General features: G+C 32.7%; 3 protein-coding genes across 3 annotated transcripts in view; 1 reads left to right on the top strand and 2 right to left on the bottom strand.

The window, feature by feature from the left end:
- The window catches only part of LOC133201776 (synaptic vesicle glycoprotein 2C-like), a 378785-nt gene that overhangs the window by 334849 nt on the left and 23677 nt on the right, over positions 1-20259 (bottom strand). The gene's annotated exons all lie outside the window — the stretch shown is intronic.
- LOC133201773 (parkin coregulated gene protein-like) lies at positions 6979-9524 on the bottom strand. Its single transcript, XM_061337574.1, has 5 exons — positions 9292-9524; positions 8898-9035; positions 8227-8398; positions 7960-8109; positions 6979-7838 (listed from the first exon to the last, which is right to left on the bottom strand). The coding sequence occupies exons 1-5, from the start codon at positions 9400-9402 to the stop codon at positions 7678-7680; spliced, it is 732 nt and encodes a 243-aa protein (XP_061193558.1). The 5' UTR covers positions 9403-9524; the 3' UTR covers positions 6979-7677.
- LOC133201771 (uncharacterized) lies at positions 9415-18607 on the top strand. Its single transcript, XM_061337573.1, has 7 exons — positions 9415-9817; positions 13263-13412; positions 14394-14472; positions 14809-14857; positions 16315-16399; positions 17339-17397; positions 18008-18607. Exons 1-7 carry the CDS (start codon positions 9466-9468, stop codon positions 18551-18553), a joined length of 1320 nt encoding a protein of 439 aa, XP_061193557.1. The 5' UTR covers positions 9415-9465; the 3' UTR covers positions 18554-18607.

A 20259-nucleotide genomic window follows, 5' to 3' on the forward strand; every position in this document is an offset into this window, starting at 1 on the left:
GTCACGACGGAATTCCGGCTTGCGTGGGAGACAGAGGTGGCGGATCCAGAATTTTAGACAAGATGACACAATGCAATTCTTGAATTTATAATAGAAATATGTTATCTTGTATAGGATCTACAATACACTTACACTAACAGTATCGTAGATATACCTTTTTCTCCCGTATTTTTTCATGTGTTTTTATAGAAGAAAGAAGAATGGGGAGAGGGGGATTCGATATATAACTTTATCTAACCATTTTTTTTTAAATTAAATTATGTAAAGATGATCGGACATCAGGCATGCACAAAGAATATAACTCAATATATCCGAGTAATCTAATATACTAAAAATACTCTGAAAGGGGACAGACAGACAAACTACAGTGTGGATGGTGTATCCCCCTACAAACTATCATACATTTTGCAACTTGATAGTGCCATCAGATGCTATAAAATGGAATCTGACCTCGCAGTTCCTAATTCAACAATTCAAATAAACAAATCCAAATAATAACTAGTAGACTAATTGTTCTTTCCACCTTTCATATATTTTTTTTTCATATTTAACTCTCTACTGTTTAATTTTATACAAAAGAAACTAGAAATAGTTTGAAATATGGGAAAAATGAAAATTTAAAAAAAAAATCGAAATGACCTTGACCTTGAACAAATATTCAAGGTCAAAGGTCAAGGGTCACAATACACTTGACCTCATGCTACGACTTTTAGTTTTAAAGTAATAAGGTTTAATAGTAGGTGCAACGACGTTAAAGAGCAATGACTTATTAATGATTCTTTTTAAAATTGCTAGCGTAAAAATATTTTACTACATTCCTTTTAAAAAGATTAAAACTATTTTCAATATAATTTAAATAAAAAAGTTAAAAGCAGAATTAAACTTTGGTCTTAGTCGTAAGTTCTTTTGTAAAACGGGCCCCAGATCCTTTCGCACTGAATAGATTGAAGTTGTGTCTAAAGACCCTAAAGACATTAGTGAACGTTTAGTGTCTCTACGGTTTGTGGTTTCGAAGGAGTAGCGATAACAAGGTTTCTAGTGAAAGGAACAACACCTTTTGAAAGGGTCAATCTTAGGGGACAAGATTGAAATCTATGAAATAGTTTTCAGAGGACATATTAATGATGGAAAGATATGTAGTATATTTTGAAAGACAAACGAGCAATAAAAAGATTTTAATTTCTCATATTTGGAATGACCTTGACCTTTGACCTTGACATAAACTTAAAGGTCTAAGGTTAAAGAATCTAATGCTGTTAGTTTTATGTCTCTACAACTTTTCGTTTAGAAAATGTATCATTATTCGTAAACTTCAAAAGCTTTGAGGGGCTGTATCTAGCTACTTAAAGGGGTTGATGAATCCTTTCGCACTCAAAAGGTCAGAGTGTCTACTAAATTAGTCGAAGACATTAGTGATGATTTGGTATCTCCACGGTTTACGGTTTCGGAGGAGTAACGATAACAAGCTTTTATTGCAAAAGGAGTCATAACTCTCTGAGGGGTCGAAGTTCATATACGCAGGGTCAACTTCAAAAATCTTTTATGAAGTACAATGTCTTGAAGTATAAATCTTTTCGATAAATCTTGAAACTCAAAAACACACTCGGCAGAAAAATAATAATAATAAACAGAACAATTGCAACAGGTCTTTCCACAGAAAGGTGGAAAGACCTAATTAACCATAAAAAATTGAGTAACACATTTCTAGTATATACGTATCATGATAATTATATGAGATGTTTAAATACATGTATAATTGATCGCCAGAAAGGCAGAGGAAAAAAATATTCTTATGAATCATTTTAATCTAACTGTTTTGACCACTTTTTCGAATTTTCATCTAGAATATGTGCCTCATGTAGTTACAGCTAAGGATCATAATATAAACGAACAAATGAGAATTTCGATCGCTATAGACAGGTCCCTAGCAATGTTTTTCAAAGTGGAGGGGGGGGGGGGCTCCAAAAATACGTAAACGTATGACATTTGGCTGTTATTCTATTTAGCGCATTCTGCGGAAAGCAGCTTCCCCTAAATCGATCAAAGTTGAGCGATTTTAAGTACGTCGCTAAGGGCAAATGTCATTTTAGCGGAATTGCAAAAGGTGTGAATGGACATTTTAGCGGGAGATTTATAGGACATTTTAGCGGAAGAAAAATCGGTTACTTGGAAGAATTCAATGGACCTTTTAGCGATTTTTGTTTTACAAGAAATTTGAATCTTTGTAAAGAATTAATATAAAGTCAGCACCCAAATATTGATCAGCTAATTACTACATGTAAGTTACCAAATCTAACGAAGGCTTCAATGGCACAGATAAAAACAAATCTCAACTATATTCTTACGGAGAAGTGCTCAAGAACACGGTAGAATTGATGGAATACTTAAACCAGACCCTTTTTTCTTCGAGATTTTCTTTGAGAAACGACAAAGCTCGTATTCAAACAAGGTGTTCTTCCCAGACCATTCTCTTTCAAATATTCTACTCCTATCTCCTTGCTGGTGAGCAGGCGACTGAATAAAGGAAGAGAAATATACATGTATGTATTTTACTAAAATTTCCACTATAATGTCCGCATCCTATTTTGAGTTCCGCTAAAATGTCATATATACAAATCTTCTCGAAAATGTCAACAAATTTTCTGCTAAAATATTCATACTTTTCAGCTGAAACGTCCTAGCTGTCAATTCGCCAAAATGTCTAACGCTGAACTCTAAATGTTTTGTGTATTTCATAAAATCCACGACTCAAATCTATATACACTTGATGAAAAATCAACACACGTCAACTAAAATACATATACAGTATTTGCCCCCCCCCCCCCCAAAAAAAAAAAAAAATCGAAAAAATCTTATTTCGGGGTTCGGTCGCGGTCGGGGGTTGGGGAGGATGTGGACATTTTTATTACTTGTCGGTTCATTTCTTTTAAATGCTGGAATTTGCCAATGTTCAACCGCACAGCAGCAAAACGTGGGGAAGGGTGGGGTTTGCAGTAAAACTAGATAAATAAAAGCTATAACCCCCCCCCCCCCCCTCACACACACACACACGTATTACGAGCCTGCTAGATATACTCTATGTTCAAAATTCTAGTTGATGTCTACAATAATTGTATGATACCTACGTAAAATCATCCTAATATTCTGGCAAGAAAAGATATCTCTATTGAAGAACTGCTTATAGGAGATGCAGGCAGGTACAAGCTAGCATTACCAAAAGAAGATGGAGATGGATAAAGCATGTGCTTCGGACAGTGCCTCAATCAATCACAAAAACGGCATTCCACTGGACACCAGATGGAAAGAGAAAGAGAGGAAGACCAAGAAAAAGACGGAGAACTGAAGGACATTGGAAAATGAGATAAGAACCATGTAGCACTCGTGGATCACTCACCAGACTGGCCCAAGACAAAAGGTGAAAGACTTTCATTTGTTGCTACCCTAGACACCACAGAGTGTAATGGCCGATGATGATAATTCAATTTCAGTAATTCAGATGTATAAAATGTGAACCTAAACTGAAGAACAAAGAACATCTCAGGAGGATTATTTAATTCAAATTTGATTATATTTTGTAAAACATAAGTCATACTGTAGGGCAATTTACAACAACTAGAGTGGCAGAAATTGGAAAGAGGAATAGGAAGTGCTAAACACTGCATTCCCCTTATATTACCCTTATTTGACAATACTGCAACCAAAAGTGGGGGGCCAACCGGACTTTCACTGAATATTTCCTATAGAAAAACTTATGTCTGGAAAAAAGGGGGGCACCCCCCCACCCCCCGATACTATGTGCCTGCGTTATCATAGGTAGTCACTGTTCCTTAACTTGAAATAAAAGGCCCTAAACAGAAATGTCAACAGAAAGCATATTCATATAAAATGTAGGATTTGTGAACGGGATATATCATTAAGAAGAACACATGTCCAGGTACGCTGGATACTTGAGCTCTTGGTGACACAGTAAGCTGGGAAAGAATGAAGTTCAAACCTCAGATATCAAGAAGTTCAATTATGAAGAATGGTAATATTACAAAGAGGGTCACGCTTCAAATTAGCTCCAGTTGCTTCTAAGATCTGCTATTATCACCAACAAGTCAGTATAAGTCGGGCCTAGTTTATAGTTCAATTCAATTCAATTTATTCACTCAAAAACCATGTAATGGTTACATGAGGTACATAAACATATAAAACATATATACATATAATACAGTGGGTTAAGCAAAAGGTGAGATTAATTAAGCTAGCTAGGGAGAACAGACCATGCATACTATTAATCTTATTAATAAATGTACATAATTTTTTTTCGAAGAATCAACATCATTTTGGCACATAACTTCACAAAACTTCATAGTGTTTTGCTTGGAACAAAGTTTTTGGTTCAAAAAAATTTCCCTCGGTTGGTTTAAAGCACTACATTCTAAAATATAATGATATTCATCTCCTATCTGATTACTATCACATAAGCTACAGAATCTTTCACTTCTTTGGGTACCATTCCATCTATACATGTACCTGTTTCAATTGGAAGGTGGTGGTTTGTGGTTCTAAATTTTACTAAAGTTTTTCTGAATTTATCGTACATGATAACAGTGTTAAATATTTTTCGCACTCAAAATTGGCTTTAAAAATTCTATAATTTAAACTTTTTGAAGATTCTTGAACTTCACTATTCCGCTTTTGAATATATTGATCTTTTTAGAAAACCTGAATTGTGAGCTTTGCGGGAAACATTAGAACACATTCCGTCATCCTACAATGTTGCTCTAACACAAGGCAGGTCCAGGTGGAGACATGACTAAGCACTGAGAGAGCTGGCAGACATCCTAGAAAAGAAAAGATGAAGAAAAGGGAAAGAAAAAAGACAAATAATTCATTAACTTTGTAAAAGAAGGTGAAACATCAGCAGTAACTAAACCTCAGAGACAAAACTCCGTCCTAGACTCTATGGAGCACCAAATGAAATAAACTCAAAATAACTGAAGATATCTTAAAGTATTTGAAGGTATCAACATTTCATTTTAATGTACGCATTCAATAGAAGATCTCTTCAAATAATGAATGAAATCTTCAATTCTGAATTATTGCGAGCATTACATCAATTGTTGATATTATTATTTAAATTGAAATATATGCCTTTAATTGACTTTAATGTACTGAACTGAACTGAAATTTGCTGAATTGATGCACACATCATTTGAATTATTGAGTTCAAAAATTGATTTGATGAGCGTATAAATTGAATTGATCAGAGCAATAATTTAGATGCTCGCATGATGCATGCATCAATTCAAATAATGCACACAATAATTGTATTGTTGCTCTCTTCAACTGAATTTATGAAAGCATTAATTGAATTAATGCACACAATTCTTTAGAGAGGGAGAGAGAGAGAGAGAGAGAAAGAGAGCATCAACTTATTAATACCTTCAACATTTTTTTTAAAATTCTTTAAAAGAATTTATGCGGACATTGATTCCTTCACCAAAGTCTTTGTAAAATTATGAAAGATATCCTCAGTTGAATTAAAGAGATCAAAAAATCATATAAACCGATTTCTTAATTTTGGGCTCAACAATTGAATTGATGAGAGCAATAATCGAATTTATGCGCGCATCTTATCAATTATTACTCTCATTTATTCAGTTAATGCGCGCATCAATTGAAGGTTAGTCGGACGACGGATGTACCGCGCTGATGACGTCTGTGGATCCAGCAGTCACAACACTTTGACTATTTTATGTGTGTACTGTAATATGTTCGAAACATTATGGCGACAGCTAGATCCATAGCTGTACATTCGGTAAGAGCTCTAAGACATTGATTTGGCATGGCTATGCCTGTCTCTCTGTCAGTAGATCTCATCTAAGCTTTGCATGGGTTTCAGACACATAGCATCGAGAACAGTCTACGTGTGTTCTGGAAATATTCATTTATAGGCTCATGACAATCTCCCCTCCCAAACCACTACGAAATAGGTTTTTTTTTGGACTTTGTGCAATTTTTTTTTTCGTTGTCAAACAGCCGACTACTGTATATAAAGATACTGGCTATATTTTCATATACCGTAGGCGGCCAATCTCTTATGCGTCAACTTAGCAAAAGCGGAAAATGATATCAGATATCGAAAAAGGAATGATAGGTTAGGAATTCGTGTATTTTTGATAAGTTTTCGTGTGTAATAGTTCTCAGAAGGGGGATGGGGGTTACACCATTCATTCATTAGGTTTTTGTTTTGAACATATTTTATTGCATGACAATTAATAAGTCAAATTAAGGGATTGGACACAAGTTCAAAAAAGTTAGGTAGTCCTCCCCCCATACATAAAATTTGTCAGGTGTCAGAGATCAACGACCACGGTCCAAAAACCCATATCACGTATCAAACCGGCGTGCAAAAATCCATATCAAACCATAGGTATTGTTTGTATAAAGTTTGAAAATTAACTACTCTGAAATATACATAGAATATAATTCTTGTACTAAAATTTGTTGACTTATTTATTTTTAGAAAGATCTAAAATTGGCTCCATAAGATTTTAAAAGAAGTGGTTGTGGCCAGTCAGGAGGGGATGCTTACTCTTCCTAGACACCTGATCCCATCTCTGGAATTTCCGGGTCGTGTTTCATACCCTGTTCACAGATTTTTATTGTTTGTAGATTTTATGGGATCGATCACTATTCTTCATCTTCACCTTTTTCATACACGAAACATTCTTACTTTATGTGAACTCACATATATAATATACATCTTAAATATATATGTACATATGTATATGATAAATAGAATACAATATCCTAAAAATTTTATCCATATCATATGTAATATCAATCCTGGCCATGGGGCCCCATATCAGTCCTAAAACCTTTGACCCTCGGACTGATATGGGGCCACTGAGGCTGGTATGACTTAATTATGATATGGATTTTAATGTGTATAATATTCTCTATTTTTTTTTTTTCATGAAAACATGGTTGATGAATAAATAGATTTATTGATGCATTTATCACAATATTGGTAAGTATATACAGAATTTTATACTGTGGACACATTTAAGTTAAAAAATGAAATCTGAGAATATCCCTTGTATGAATGATGAGAATTATAAAACCAGTCTCACTGAGTGAATAAACAAATGTTCTGGGTTTATCACAGTTCTGTGTTCATCTTCACATATCTGATTCTCAGACAGACAAATGACATACTATTTACAAAGTATTTGTGGGAAAATCTATTTAAATCCCAGTCTTTTTGCACTGACTACAGTTGACAATAAAAGTTATGACAGTGACTTGACATTACATTTGGTTTAAATTGTATCACAAAAATTCATAGTTTACAAAAATTAGAGATCTTTTGCTTTTTTTTCTTCAAAAACCAGTTATCAAACATAGGTGGTCATGAATTCAAACCCGAAATCAATTCTGTGCCAGAATGTGATGACAAGTACAAGCATTTCAGTTCTTAAAAAAATAAAATGTGGAAAAAATAGTTCCATAATTGTGGTACTGCACTTTCACTGCCTAACTGGTTGACTGCTGCTCTGGGCAATAAAAAGTTCCTTTACCCCTACCCTCCCAATCTTTATCCTCCAAGAAATTTTACTCCAGTTCTATTAATTTTATCCAGATAAAATCATGATTCACATTCACAAAACAGTTTACAATTACAAGTTAATTTAGCATACATGACTCATAGGTTGGAATCATGTATTTGATGTTAATAAATGCATCCTCTCCCCCATGGCGTTCGAATGCTTCTAATGTCTCCTGTATAAGATCTCCAATGTTTTCCCTTTTCTGTTGGCTGTAGTCAATTCCATCTCCTGAATTCACTAAAAACACAAAAAAGAATCATGGTGATGCTGTGTATATATCATTTTATTCAAACATGTAACAGAAATTGTGATGACTATCAATTGTCCATATTTTGAATTCTTATCAATGGATACTCACAATTTCTATTCTTGAAAATGTTTAGGATTGGCAGGATTTGTCTGTAATAAGGCACAAGAGCTTCCCCAACCATGTCTGCTGACACAACCAGATGTTGTAAAACTTTTAGTGTTGTGCACATAACCTGTGGGTGCCTCATGTTTAATGCATCTGTAAAAATTTGAAAATGATTAAAGAAAATATTACATGTATATGTAATTGTGTGATAACTAAGAATACACCATGCTGGGATAATTTAACTTTTCAATAAAAAGAGACATAACTTACTTTTAATTGGAATGATTAACTGAGGTATAACAGGTAAGATTTTGGAACCACCATGCTCAAGCATGTCGTGAACACCCTGTCTGGCAAAGAACTCATAGGGGTGCTCCGTTTCACACAGACCATCGAAAAACAGAGGAAGATAGTGATGATAATCTAGTTTTTCAATTTCAACCTTAAATTTAAAAAAAAAAGAAGCAAAAATGAAATATTACATACTTTACCATTTGACAAAAAGGATCAAAGAATGAAAAATAAACCTATAAATTGATTTCGAATCAAATCAATAGAGTTAACATATAAATAGAAATGTATTTATTCCCCAGTCATGGTCCCCTTCTGGGGCATAATATAAATATGACAAGCATGATTTTTTAAACATACATGAAGACAAAAATGTCAGAGTAAACTAAACATTTAAGAAAAATAATTAACACTGGAGACCCAGGTGAGGAGAAGTGCTTTCTCGCTTTCAATGTGAAAGTTACAAAACATTGAATTTCAGATGTTATAGGATAATTTAGATAAATTCATATATTGCCAATCTACAAAATATATCAGCTAGAAAATCAATGGTTTCTCGAGATAGGAATCTCACAAAAGTCTAGAAAATGGAGGACAACATTTTAATAAGAGAACATTCTTTCTTGATGAGTACTATAATTGATTCAGACCTTCCATGCAATTTTGTTTCCTTTTGTGTCATGTTCCAGAGCAATTGGAAAATCACCACGCTCATAGAATTTTCTGAATGCTGTGGGTTGGGCATCTTTCTTTACAAATGCTCCTGCTGCTGGGGGTGCACCTATTTTCTGTAATAGACAAACACACTCTTTATTGATGGGAGTAAAAGTGTATCAGTAGGGCATCGCAGTTAATTTTTGAAAAAAAAAAAATTATTAACGAAAGAAGAAAATAAAATTTTAGATTACTTTTGCTAAATGAATGTATATAGTTTGGGATGCACAAAAATAAATGTTGTATTTCTATGCCGATTTAAAATCATAAAATTCAACATTGCAGCATGTCAACAACACAGACTTCGTATCATAAAAAGTCAAAACTTACATCAACTTTGTTTTTCATGTAGGATTTTGTTGTGAATGCATCATCTGTCTTCTTTTTTGCTCCAAAGATCTTTTTCTCGTTCACTCGAGTCTCAAAAAGTGTCTTCGACATCTTGTTATCACTGTGTGAATGGGAAATCTGTGAATCACGTACTATCTCAAACAGAAAATAATCATGGAGGCTACAACAACCCTGGTAGTCAGGCAACAAGACAATGAATGCCCCGGATCAGACGGTTTACTTGGTCGTAGTCATGGATGCAAAGCTGAACTTCCGTTTCCGATCACAAGGCGCAAACGCAAAGAGGAATATCAAAACTTCCGGTCATGTTGTGATCTTGAAAAAAATTGCTACAAGATGTATGCTTTCTCTAAGGCCTGCCTGACTGCAGCACAGGAACAGTGTATTTATGGAAGAATTCTCTTTTTTTCATCTAGGAAATTTACATCAACAAATTCAAACTGTCTATGCGTCGCTAACATAGCGTATATCAACACAAGTCGACAGGTCAAGCTGCTAAACCATGGTCAGTTATAGCGTATGCACGTATGGCTACTTATTGAAAACCTTTAAGAAAAATGTGGAAAAATAGGTGTAAAAATTAAAAGTTTAAACACCTAAAAATTTGATAAAAACAAAGGCACTGTTCATTTTCTGACTGAGTGATTTTGCACATTTAATCAATACGTAACAGAGATAATTCGAGTCACACAATTTTTAAGACCCTCTATATACTGCACACAAAAGAGTTCTAATTCTGTCGTATATTTATGCAGTTTGAGTAATCTGTACTTAAATCTAAAGTTAATTGATTAAAAATGAACAACATAATATGTAATGTGGACATTGAGACCATTGGAGTGAGCACTGTTGCATGTATACTTATTCACTTTTAACTTAGATCCACCTCTCCAAACCTGCACAAAACATTTGAAAGGTTCTAGACTGTAATTTCTAGGGATTGGTATTGCCAAAAATTTCGTATTGTGATATATCTCAATTTTTTCCCAGAATATTACAATAGTATTGTGATATTTTTACACTCAATTTTTACGACAATTTCAAATGAATTTCCATAATATTTCTTAAATATGCTATAAAAAATAACTTCACTTTATAAATTTTTATTTATATAATATAATGCATGTTTCGATGCCATTGTTTAACCATTTTGAACATTTTTTACACTTTCTATAATTGTGATTTAATAGTTTAAACAAATAAATGAATAATTTCCATGATTTCCAGAATCTATGATTATGTACTAAATACCGATATTTTAGTCTCCGTATCACAATACGTATCAGGCAATAAAATATCACGTTATACCTGTATACCGATAAAATTGTGCATCTCTAGTAATTTCACAAGATATCAAATGTTAAGCAGTCAGGGGTGAGACTAAAATCCGTCATTTTTAAAATGACGATTTTTAGTCATAAAATAAAATTTTTATTATGACTTAAACTCGTCATTTTTAAGAAAATGACGAAAAAGTCATAAAAATTTAGAGTGTTTCTAGAATACCAAGTTACCTCTCTTTCAAAAATGTTAGATCCACCAACCAAAAAAAGGACAAAAAACATCGTAAACAAACTTCATTTCTCTAATACAGTTGACTACAATACTGGTTATGTTGACAGTACAAATTTCCCAAGCAAAAATAAGAGTGGAAGAGTTATTTGTCAATTTATTTGCATTAAATAGGAGAGAAGACGAAAATGACGATATTCCGTCTTTTTTCAAAATGGAGGGTCTGGGTGCACTGAAATATCTTGCTTGTTTTACAGGGCGCACCGCTTTTTTATGGCTTTAACTTTTTTTCGGCTTTAACTTTTTTTCGAGACTTTTCTCTACAAGTACGTATTCTTCCAGATGATGTACTGTATGCTTTCATAGGGCTAAAAGCCATGTAAAAATGACGAATTAGTTCTACCAAAATTCGACATTTTACCGCTAAATAATAACTTCCAACTTCCATGTTGATGTTCTAACACATGTGGTCGGCAGTAATTAGTGACCTGGATGAAATGAAACTTGAGTCAACACTCTTCTTTCAGTGGTGAATTCAAATTTCGTTTTTATGTAACCTGGATAGAAGAATTAAGTTGAAAAAGAAAATATGACGATAGTAAGTCATATTGACAAAAACGATGAAAATACGTAGTTAGTAAATATGACAATTATCCATCATATTTCAGAAATGACGGATTTCAGTCTCACCCCTGACTGTTAATAATTGCATTTCTATAACAAAGCCTAAAAGTGGCATGCTTTTAACTACAGGGTGATCCAAAATATTTGATACTATTTTGACTTTCAATAACTTTGTCAAATATCATTCTACATATTTCATTTATACATCATTTTAAACTGCTATACCTATCATTTTAATAAATAAGTAAATACAGGAAAACATTGACGTCCTCATGATGCTATGATGTCATAAATCTGCTATTGTTTATTTAACATGGATCAAATCAGAGAGCTGCAGAAGTTGTCCAATTATAATTTGAGACACATTCACCCATAACAGTGATTCGTATCATGAGAAAAAGACATCCATCGGACAATAAGCTTACAAAACTGCAGGTTCACAGGTTACTGAAGAGATTTCAATGGACTGGTTCAGTAGAAGATGCTTTAAGTTTAACTTTAAGAAAGGACTTGAACTTGTGATTGAACAAAATGGACGTCATGTAGAGCATGCGCTCTAAATAACAGTATTATTTTGAGACTGGATTATTATTTTAAAGAATACATATGAAATTTGTGGCATGTACTGTATAAAATGTTATAACATATGTTAAAATTTGAAATATTTTGATAAAGAGTTTTATAATATTTGAAAGAATTATTATCGTTTGAAATGGTATCAGATATTTTGGATCACCCTGTATAAAGAGAGTTAAATCTATTATCTGTCTGCAATTTCCATTAAACAGTCTCAGTCCCTAGATCAGTCATGCTAAAATACACCTGTTGGGGGAAAATATGCCAGCCAAGAAAATCTATATGCCTGCCATATTATTGAGCATGTTGAGTGAATAAATTTATATTTATTATATATATCATTTCTATAGACCATATAGTTGATGTTTTACCAACCCCCCAAAAAATTAAATTGAAAAATTTGAGTTTTTATTCGTTTTACAGTTTCCACTTCATGGTCCATAAAAGTTACAGTAATACATCTGACAATATACAAATTAATTTTATAAATAATATGGCGGGCGGTATGGAAGGTGTATTTTTCCCTGGGAAGTGTCGGCGGCGTATTTCAATATGAACTCCTGAAACGGGGTTACCAATAGTAAAAAATTGAGACTGAAAAAGATGCTCCTTTTATTTTGATTGTTGTTTGAAGGTTTGATTTTAATCAGACTGTATATTTGGAGAAAGCGAACGACAATCCATTGTTTGTTTACATAGGATATACTATTTGCTGCATTTAATGCATGATAGAGCCAAAGACTTTGTTTTCAGCATTCATCCCATTTTGGGAGTTTGTCTAGAATATAAAAGCAAGGTATTTTTGGGAGGGTATAATGCCCTGATAGTATAATGCCCTGATTGGCTTGATTACATATACAGTCAAACCTTGTTATCTTGATGGGACCGAGAAAAAACTTCGAGATATCTGAGGATTCAAGATATTGAGGGTAAAATACTTAAGAAATCCGTGGTAAGGACTTCTCAGTCACTTCGACGTATCTATGGTATTCTAGATATCCTTGTTTAAGATACCAAAGTTCAACTGTATATGCTAAAATATAGCGTTTTAACTGAAAAAAAAGTATTATTTTTTGTTAATTTCACAAATATTCTGGTTTCAAGTAAAAAAAATATTTGTGCTATTGTTTTACCCACTACTTTCAAAAGTTTCAAAGTTTCTAATTATATTTAACTATAAGTTAAGTAATTTTGTTTTAACTGTAAACTGAATTGCTTTATGTTTTTTTCCTATGAAGAGGCTGCCCTAAACACAATATCCGTTCGGTATGCTAGTTATGAGGAAAAGAAAGAAAAACAGAAGACACATGCACAGAAAATGATAGAAATGTTTGACCTGCCAACAAAGAAAAAGAAATTTGAAACAAGGAAACCATATGATTATTCGGGTATGATTTTTGTTGTCATGTTTGTTGAGCTTTTTTATATACTTTCCAGCTTGACTCGTCTTCCTATGTTAATAGTAAGAAATCATAGGTTAATTTTGTTATATATTTAAGTAATTATATCTATATCTTTATCTGTATCTATCTATCTATCTATCTATCTATCTATCTATCTATCTATATATATATATATATATATATATATATATATATATATATATATATATATATATATATATGATTACTTAAATATAATATGATAGGAGTTCATCTAGTAAATATCTAGATTTTCCTACTTGTTGAGGAATTAATATGATAGGGTTTAATATTAGCAAGGGACTACTTCAGTCTTAGCTTGCTTAGTGCAACTTACATTATTATAGGATTGACTATATAAATAATTTTGTTCATCTAGAAATGAATCTAAAAAATGAATTGCATGCTTTTTGAAAATACAAACATCATAATGATACGTAAAATTAAAAGTAGTTTGGCCACTAAAGTTGACATTACATTCATCGGAAAATGAACAGAATGATCTCTCCATAGAAATCCAATAGTTCAAATCGATGAAAGTAAGGAAAACTGAATTACCAATATACAAGCATTATATTCAAAATTGTTATTGCGTCTACTTTTGATTTGATCAAAGTCATCAAACAAATGTATGAAAATTGGGGCTTTTACTTAAAACTTATTTCTAGATTTCTTTTTAAAAATCAGGACCAGACTATACGAAACAAAAATATTTGGGATCTCTCATATTGCTTAATTAATGCAAATAATTATATATAAGAAATTCCTTTTCTCATAGATCAGATAGCAGTAAAAATCTTGATTTTCCATTCTGTGTGTGTGTTTAGAAAAGGTCTTTCTATATGTATTTGCCAACATATATATGAAGCAAAATGGCATTATCTTCATTGTATATATGCATTGAAATTTAAAAAGTTTAACATACATATATTACATTCCATATTTTAGGTGATGTAGTTGAGCAGACTCCTTTGAAAGACGATGAAGTCCTTTTTATTTACAGAGGATTAGAAGACCATTTTAAAGAGTAGGATTATTTATCTGTAGGATTTATTATCAATGTTTGAGATAGGAATGAGGTAACTCAGGTTATGTCCCATATGGACATGAACCTAATATTAGAGTAAGTTTAAGCAGTTACATACAATTATTTTCATTTTTCTTTGTTAAAATATGTTGAAAAGAGCAAAATTTCAAACTTCAGTGCAGACTTCATGGGAAAAATGCATATTCCAGAAATGGTTTGTTCCATAACAATCTTTTTTTTAAACATCACAATGAATTGATCATGTGATGCCTTGCATTTGCATTCCTAAATATTGATTTAATCATATACTTACATGTTTAAAACATTTTCTTTCAGTTTTCCAGACAATTATAAAAAAGTAACCACAGCTGAATATGCAGATGGGGTAAGATCAGTCTTTATGTTGAGTTATCTTCTATAAATTTACATAACCACATCACACAGTTTAACAGGAACTTTATTTCATACCAGTTCAAATCCCTTTAAACTATTTTGCCATATTATAGAAAAACATATATTCAGAATGGCTCATTCAGCACACTGCTAGGTAGTGGTGTAATTATTCACTGTATCAGTCACACATTACAAACAAATGGTGAATAAACTGTATGTTAGATGGTCATCATTATGACATATTATACTTTGAGTAAGTTAATATTAAAACCCACAAGATCAGATGCCAGTGGGAAAAATGAGGCAGATTTAAACCCATACGATGCGTTCAAGTTGGTTATTAGTGATTTGACTCTTAACTGATTCACAGGATTTTAATGTAGGGATGTCAATTTTGTCAATAATTCATATTCAAATATTCAATGAAAGTATTCGAATATATTCGAATATTCGATAAATAAATAAAATCTGTATTATTTTAAATATGCATCATCGTACACTCATGAAAGGTTTAGCGTGGGTATACTTATATTGGAAGTAAAATTGTATGAAGACTTTTGTAAGTGTACAATAAGAAATTCCATTTGATATTTGTCAATGTTTGAAATAAATATTTGATATAAATGTACAAAAGTATAATTTCAACAAATGAAACGTGTATTTATAGTAGCTCCAACTGAGGAACCAGTCGTCTTACAAAAGGCAAGATAGTAGTAACGGTATACTGTTCAGATTTCAATACGTGTAATGAATTACAATTATCTGCCTAATAAGAGATACGATTATAATCTTTCATACATGTACAATGTAAACAAATATTTCCATAGACAATTTTCCTAGTTAATTAACTAATTTCCCGATAATGAATATAAAATTCAGGATTATGTACAACCCGAGATAATCAAGTAATTTACACATTTATTCTGAAATTAAGCCCTTTACAATATTAATAACAGACTAATTCTATTGGACATTCATTCAATGATCAATTAATTTATACTCCACGCATTTCAGACATTCTAAGATTTCATTTTGTTGTCCTTGATTCTAAATCTGATTGTATCAAAACTATGAAAGTACGTTTTGTATTACACATAAAGCATTATTGTACAATTCTTTAACACCTTACTCAAATCAAAATATATGTAATTTAGTAGATCTATAAGATAAGAAAGTGTGAAAGAAATCAGGCGATTGAAATTGATCGCTAGTAAATTAAACAAGGATAATCCCAGCACTGTTCTAATCAAAATTTATTAATCACAGTACTTCTTTTTATAAAATCTGAAAAACACAGAATATTTGAATCTTAAATTCATATTCGAATATCAACTCATCGAATGAATATTCGAATGTTCGAATATTTGTTGCCATCCCTATTTTAATGTAATCACATTTTTGTTGTTGGGTGTGACTTTTGATACATGTGTCTATAAAAACATATTGCAGCAAGAAAAAATGGCTCATAGAATCTGGACTATGCAGGAAAAGATTCTCAACATTTGTAAATACGGGGAGAAGAATGAGATGATAAGTAAGTGTTTTACCTATATATAAGTTAGGCAGAGAAATCACTTAAAGGCCATATTCAGTGTGGTCTGAAAGGAATGTACATGTATTTTATGACTTAATTAGATCAGTATATTATGAATGGTTTTATATAAGTCCATTATTTTGTGTAAGAAACTGTTAACTGTTTTGTGTTTATATTCAATTTGTATGCACTCTCCAATTTATGACACCATGAGAGGCACAAGATAATAGCTGGTGCTGAAATATTATACAATTATGGACTCTTTCAGTGGTGAATATGGTTTGTTATTCACCAGAAAAATATCAATATTGACTGAGGCGAAGCCGAAAGAGTCCATAATTGTTTTATTATATAGTCCGGATTTGAAGGCTGCATGATGATACCACTTTCATTTACGAACTTCTGTCGTGGAAAAATAAAAAAAAATGTTCAGATTACAAGTTATAGCTTCCGTGTTTTCCTTTTGCTGTTTGTAACTGTGTAAGGCATCGTAATGTTTAGAAAATAATCCTGCGATAGGTTTGGCTAATGTTTTTCCTGCTCAGATACACAGCTGGCTCCGGCCGTTGCAACCATTGTTTACAACGTTGTTTGAGGTGTTGATTGGTGTTGATTGTGATGTCACTATGCCTCTGGTGAATACGGCTTCAAAACCAGTGAATATGTAGTGTTATGAACTGTTTGCGTTTGTATAGATTATATAGGGACTATAAATAGACTATATAATATTTCATATTATTGAATATTGTTATTGAATAACCATAACAATGATTAAGCTACACTGAAATATCTGAATTTTTCCAAAGAAAGAGAATGTCCAATTTAATGTACCTGTATGTACAGTATAGGGAACTGTTGAAAAACAAATGAACCAAAGTCCTGTACTCTGTAAAAAAAAAAAAAATCCAATTTGCAATTTTCCTTCTTATTTTTTTCAAGTTGCCAAGAAAACAATTCAGATTAGAAATCTGCTGGGACATTGCCAGAAAAACAAAAAGGTAACTAAGAGAGGGAAAGGTGTTAGAAAATGAAAATGTAAGAGAAATGAAAAGGAGACGATACTGGAATTTCATTTAAGAATACTGTTGATAACGAAATTTTTGTGAAGACTTAGTTTTGTGAGAAATTTATTTGCTGTTTATAAGCGAGACATGAATTTGGGTTCCTGCTGTCAGTGCTGTATTTAACCCTTCTTGAATAATTATATGTGAGAATAAAATTTTTGCAAGCAAGTGAACTGGTGTAGTTACACAAAATAAAGTTCTTGCAAATGAAAAGTATCAAATATCTAAAATCAAGCAAAGTATTACTGACCCCTGTGGATTCATATAATTTGAAAAAGTTTAGAAGTGTAAAGGGAGTAAAAGGTTCCATGATGTGTGCCCACTAATTATCAGGTTTTCTCCAACTCTCATTTGTCAATTGACACTTGACAAGCTGCATTTCTTCTGACAATTAAAAAAGAAAAAGGATTTTGAGTTGGAGAAAAAATAGTTGCTAACTTGTAAAATATTTCTTTATTCTATTTTGGACAAAAAATGGTTACTTTTCATTGTTTTACAGGATAATTTATCCGAAGTGATATTGTTACATTTCCTTGTTTTACAGGATGGTTTATCCAAAGTGATATTGCAAGAACAGATACAAGGACGACAAAAAGAATTGAAAAAATTAAGAAAAGCGGATTACAAGAGGTTTATTTGGTTACTGAAAGAACTAGAACTCAAGTACAAACCCCATCCTTTGTATGTCGATGTGAACAGCAGAAGAGCAAAAATGCGGCAATACTTAAGAGAAGAGGCATGTCGCAACATCCGAGAAAAAATTCGAACTGTGTATGAAAGACTTGATAATGAAAAAGAAAAGTTTTATGCAGAAAAGGAGAAACAGTTGGCCGAGATCAGGAGAGACTTGGCAGAGTACAATATTAATGACTATGAAGTCTTAGAAAAAGTGAAAGTGCTACGACAACAGAGGGTTACGGAAAGACTTAACAAACCACCCCCAACTCCCAACACTTTTAAGTGGATCCAGGTCGACAAAGACGCAAAAAAGGCTCGAAGTCGGGAAAAAGAGTTGCACAGACAAGGCATGATCAGAAAGGGAGAGGAGAGACTGAAGGAAATGGGGAAAGGATTAGTTGGGCAAATTTAGTATAATCATAAAATGATAAGAAAGGATGTTAAATAAATACATGTAAAAAAGGAATTGGTATTAATTGAGACACTATAGGGATATACATGTATTGGTGTCCCATTTGTTTGTTGTAGAAAGAATGCCATACCAGGTAATTAATGGAAAAGTACTGAACGTAATTATTATCAGATAATCATATGGTAGTATTAGAAAGGGATTTTAGACATAGTCAAAAAGATTTCAGCAGGCATTTTAAAATACTGTAATATCGGTTTATCTTATGTATAATTTATTTTAAAAATATATCGTATTAAAGTCCCAATTGAAACATCTCGGGCATTTCCGACAAAGGTGTTTTCCGAGCTTACCGAAAGGCCCGAGAAGATGCGATTGACTAGAGTCCAAGATTAATCACTTGGAGTGTATGTGTATCATAAATTGAAAGTGGGGGGGGAGGGGATCCATTAAAAAAAAAAGTTTGGGGGCTAATTTCAATGCCTATAATGTCCATCTTTGCAAAAAAAAAATGAGGGGGAGGGGGTTCTAAGCCCCCCACCCTGTTCCGACGCCTATGTGCATCATTATTAGGATATTGTTTTCTTGCCTTTGCGTTACGATTGAAATGCTAGATCAGACTGCAGCAAGTACAATGTATTTCTTAAAGATTTTGATTTTCCCCAAGAATGGTAACTGTAGTCTTGATCATTTGATACGAAAGCAATTTTAAACTTCATGGCTACGCTAAAGGTCATTTGTAAAATTTTCTTGAAACCTCCCCCCCCCCCCCCGAAAGTTTTGAAAGCGAGAGTTTACTTTTGGTAGATTATCTCTGAGATTGCAAACTCCAGGGATATGGATTCGACCTGTTTAAGGAGGCTCTAAGCACTAAAGGAAAAAAATGCTCTTTTGTACATTGAATAAATTATACGATATGAAAGTGTTCATACTGAGTGTATCTAGTTCATTTTCAATATAGGGTACCTGCCATCCTGCCATTTTTCCAAGGAAAGACGTCAACAGAATTTAAATTACTGTTGGTTACTTACAATAAGAAAAACATACAAATAATGTAATAATTAAATTACATGTACATGTATCTTGGTTTTCTATATAATGTTAAGAATACGTAGTCTCGCTTTCCCGCTAGACTCTCCCTCTCGAGACTTTGCACGAGCAAGTCTGGTTTCGGGACCATAAAACTTGGACAAGCTCACTTTTGATCCCAGTCTCACTTTCACAAAAGAAATTAATAGTGAAAAAGTAAGACTGAGATCAAGAGTGAGCCCGTCTAAGTTTTATGGCCCCGGGGCCAGGGCCATGTCTGATTCCTATTTAGTCTCGCTTTCCCCAGACTCTCGCTCTCGGGCTTTGCACGAGCAGGAGACGATAGATCATGCAAAGTCCGAGAGCATTAAGAGTCTGGGGAAAGCCAGACTAAAGAATACAAAGCCTTTAATCTTTTACAGACTGTGTCATTTATAACTCTAGATTCCTTTTATTCTCTCATATATTAGAGCAGATCATTAAACAACTCTGGAATGGAACTTTTTAGTGTGATGTATTAAGAACTTCCTAAAATATTATTTTTAGAAAAAATAGTCCCCATAATGTTTGAAAGATAAAAAAAGATTTAGGATTTAGCTTTTTTTTGATTTTTTTTTTTACGAGAAATATGAAGATGCACAATGAAGATAAATTAGTGGAGCATTAGAATCCTAAATGAA

Source organism: Saccostrea echinata, unplaced genomic scaffold (genome assembly GCF_033153115.1).
Source record: "Saccostrea echinata isolate AGI-Se365-2 ecotype Australia unplaced genomic scaffold, CSIRO_AGI_Sech_v1 ptg000045l, whole genome shotgun sequence".
In the NCBI taxonomy this organism is placed as follows: domain Eukaryota; kingdom Metazoa; phylum Mollusca; class Bivalvia; order Ostreida; family Ostreidae; genus Saccostrea; species Saccostrea echinata.

Excerpts from the sequence above, each read along its gene's own strand:
- LOC133201773 (XM_061337574.1), bottom strand. The coding sequence starts at position 9,402 with ATGTCGAAGACACTTTTTGAGACTCGAGTGAACGAGAAAAAGATCTTT. Across the intron at positions 9,036-9,291 it reads ACATGAAAAACAAAGTTGAT|AAAATAGGTGCACCCCCAGC; the intron begins GTAAGTTTTGAC and ends TGTCTATTACAG. Across the intron at positions 7,839-7,959 it reads CATTTTCAAGAATAGAAATT|TGAATTCAGGAGATGGAATT; the intron begins GTGAGTATCCAT and ends TTGTGTTTTTAG.
- LOC133201771 (XM_061337573.1), top strand. The coding sequence starts at position 9,466 with ATGGAGGCTACAACAACCCTGGTAGTCAGGCAACAAGACAATGAATGC. Across the intron at positions 14,473-14,808 it reads TTAGAAGACCATTTTAAAGA|TTTTCCAGACAATTATAAAA; the intron begins GTAGGATTATTT and ends ATTTTCTTTCAG. Across the intron at positions 14,858-16,314 it reads CAGCTGAATATGCAGATGGG|CAAGAAAAAATGGCTCATAG; the intron begins GTAAGATCAGTC and ends AACATATTGCAG.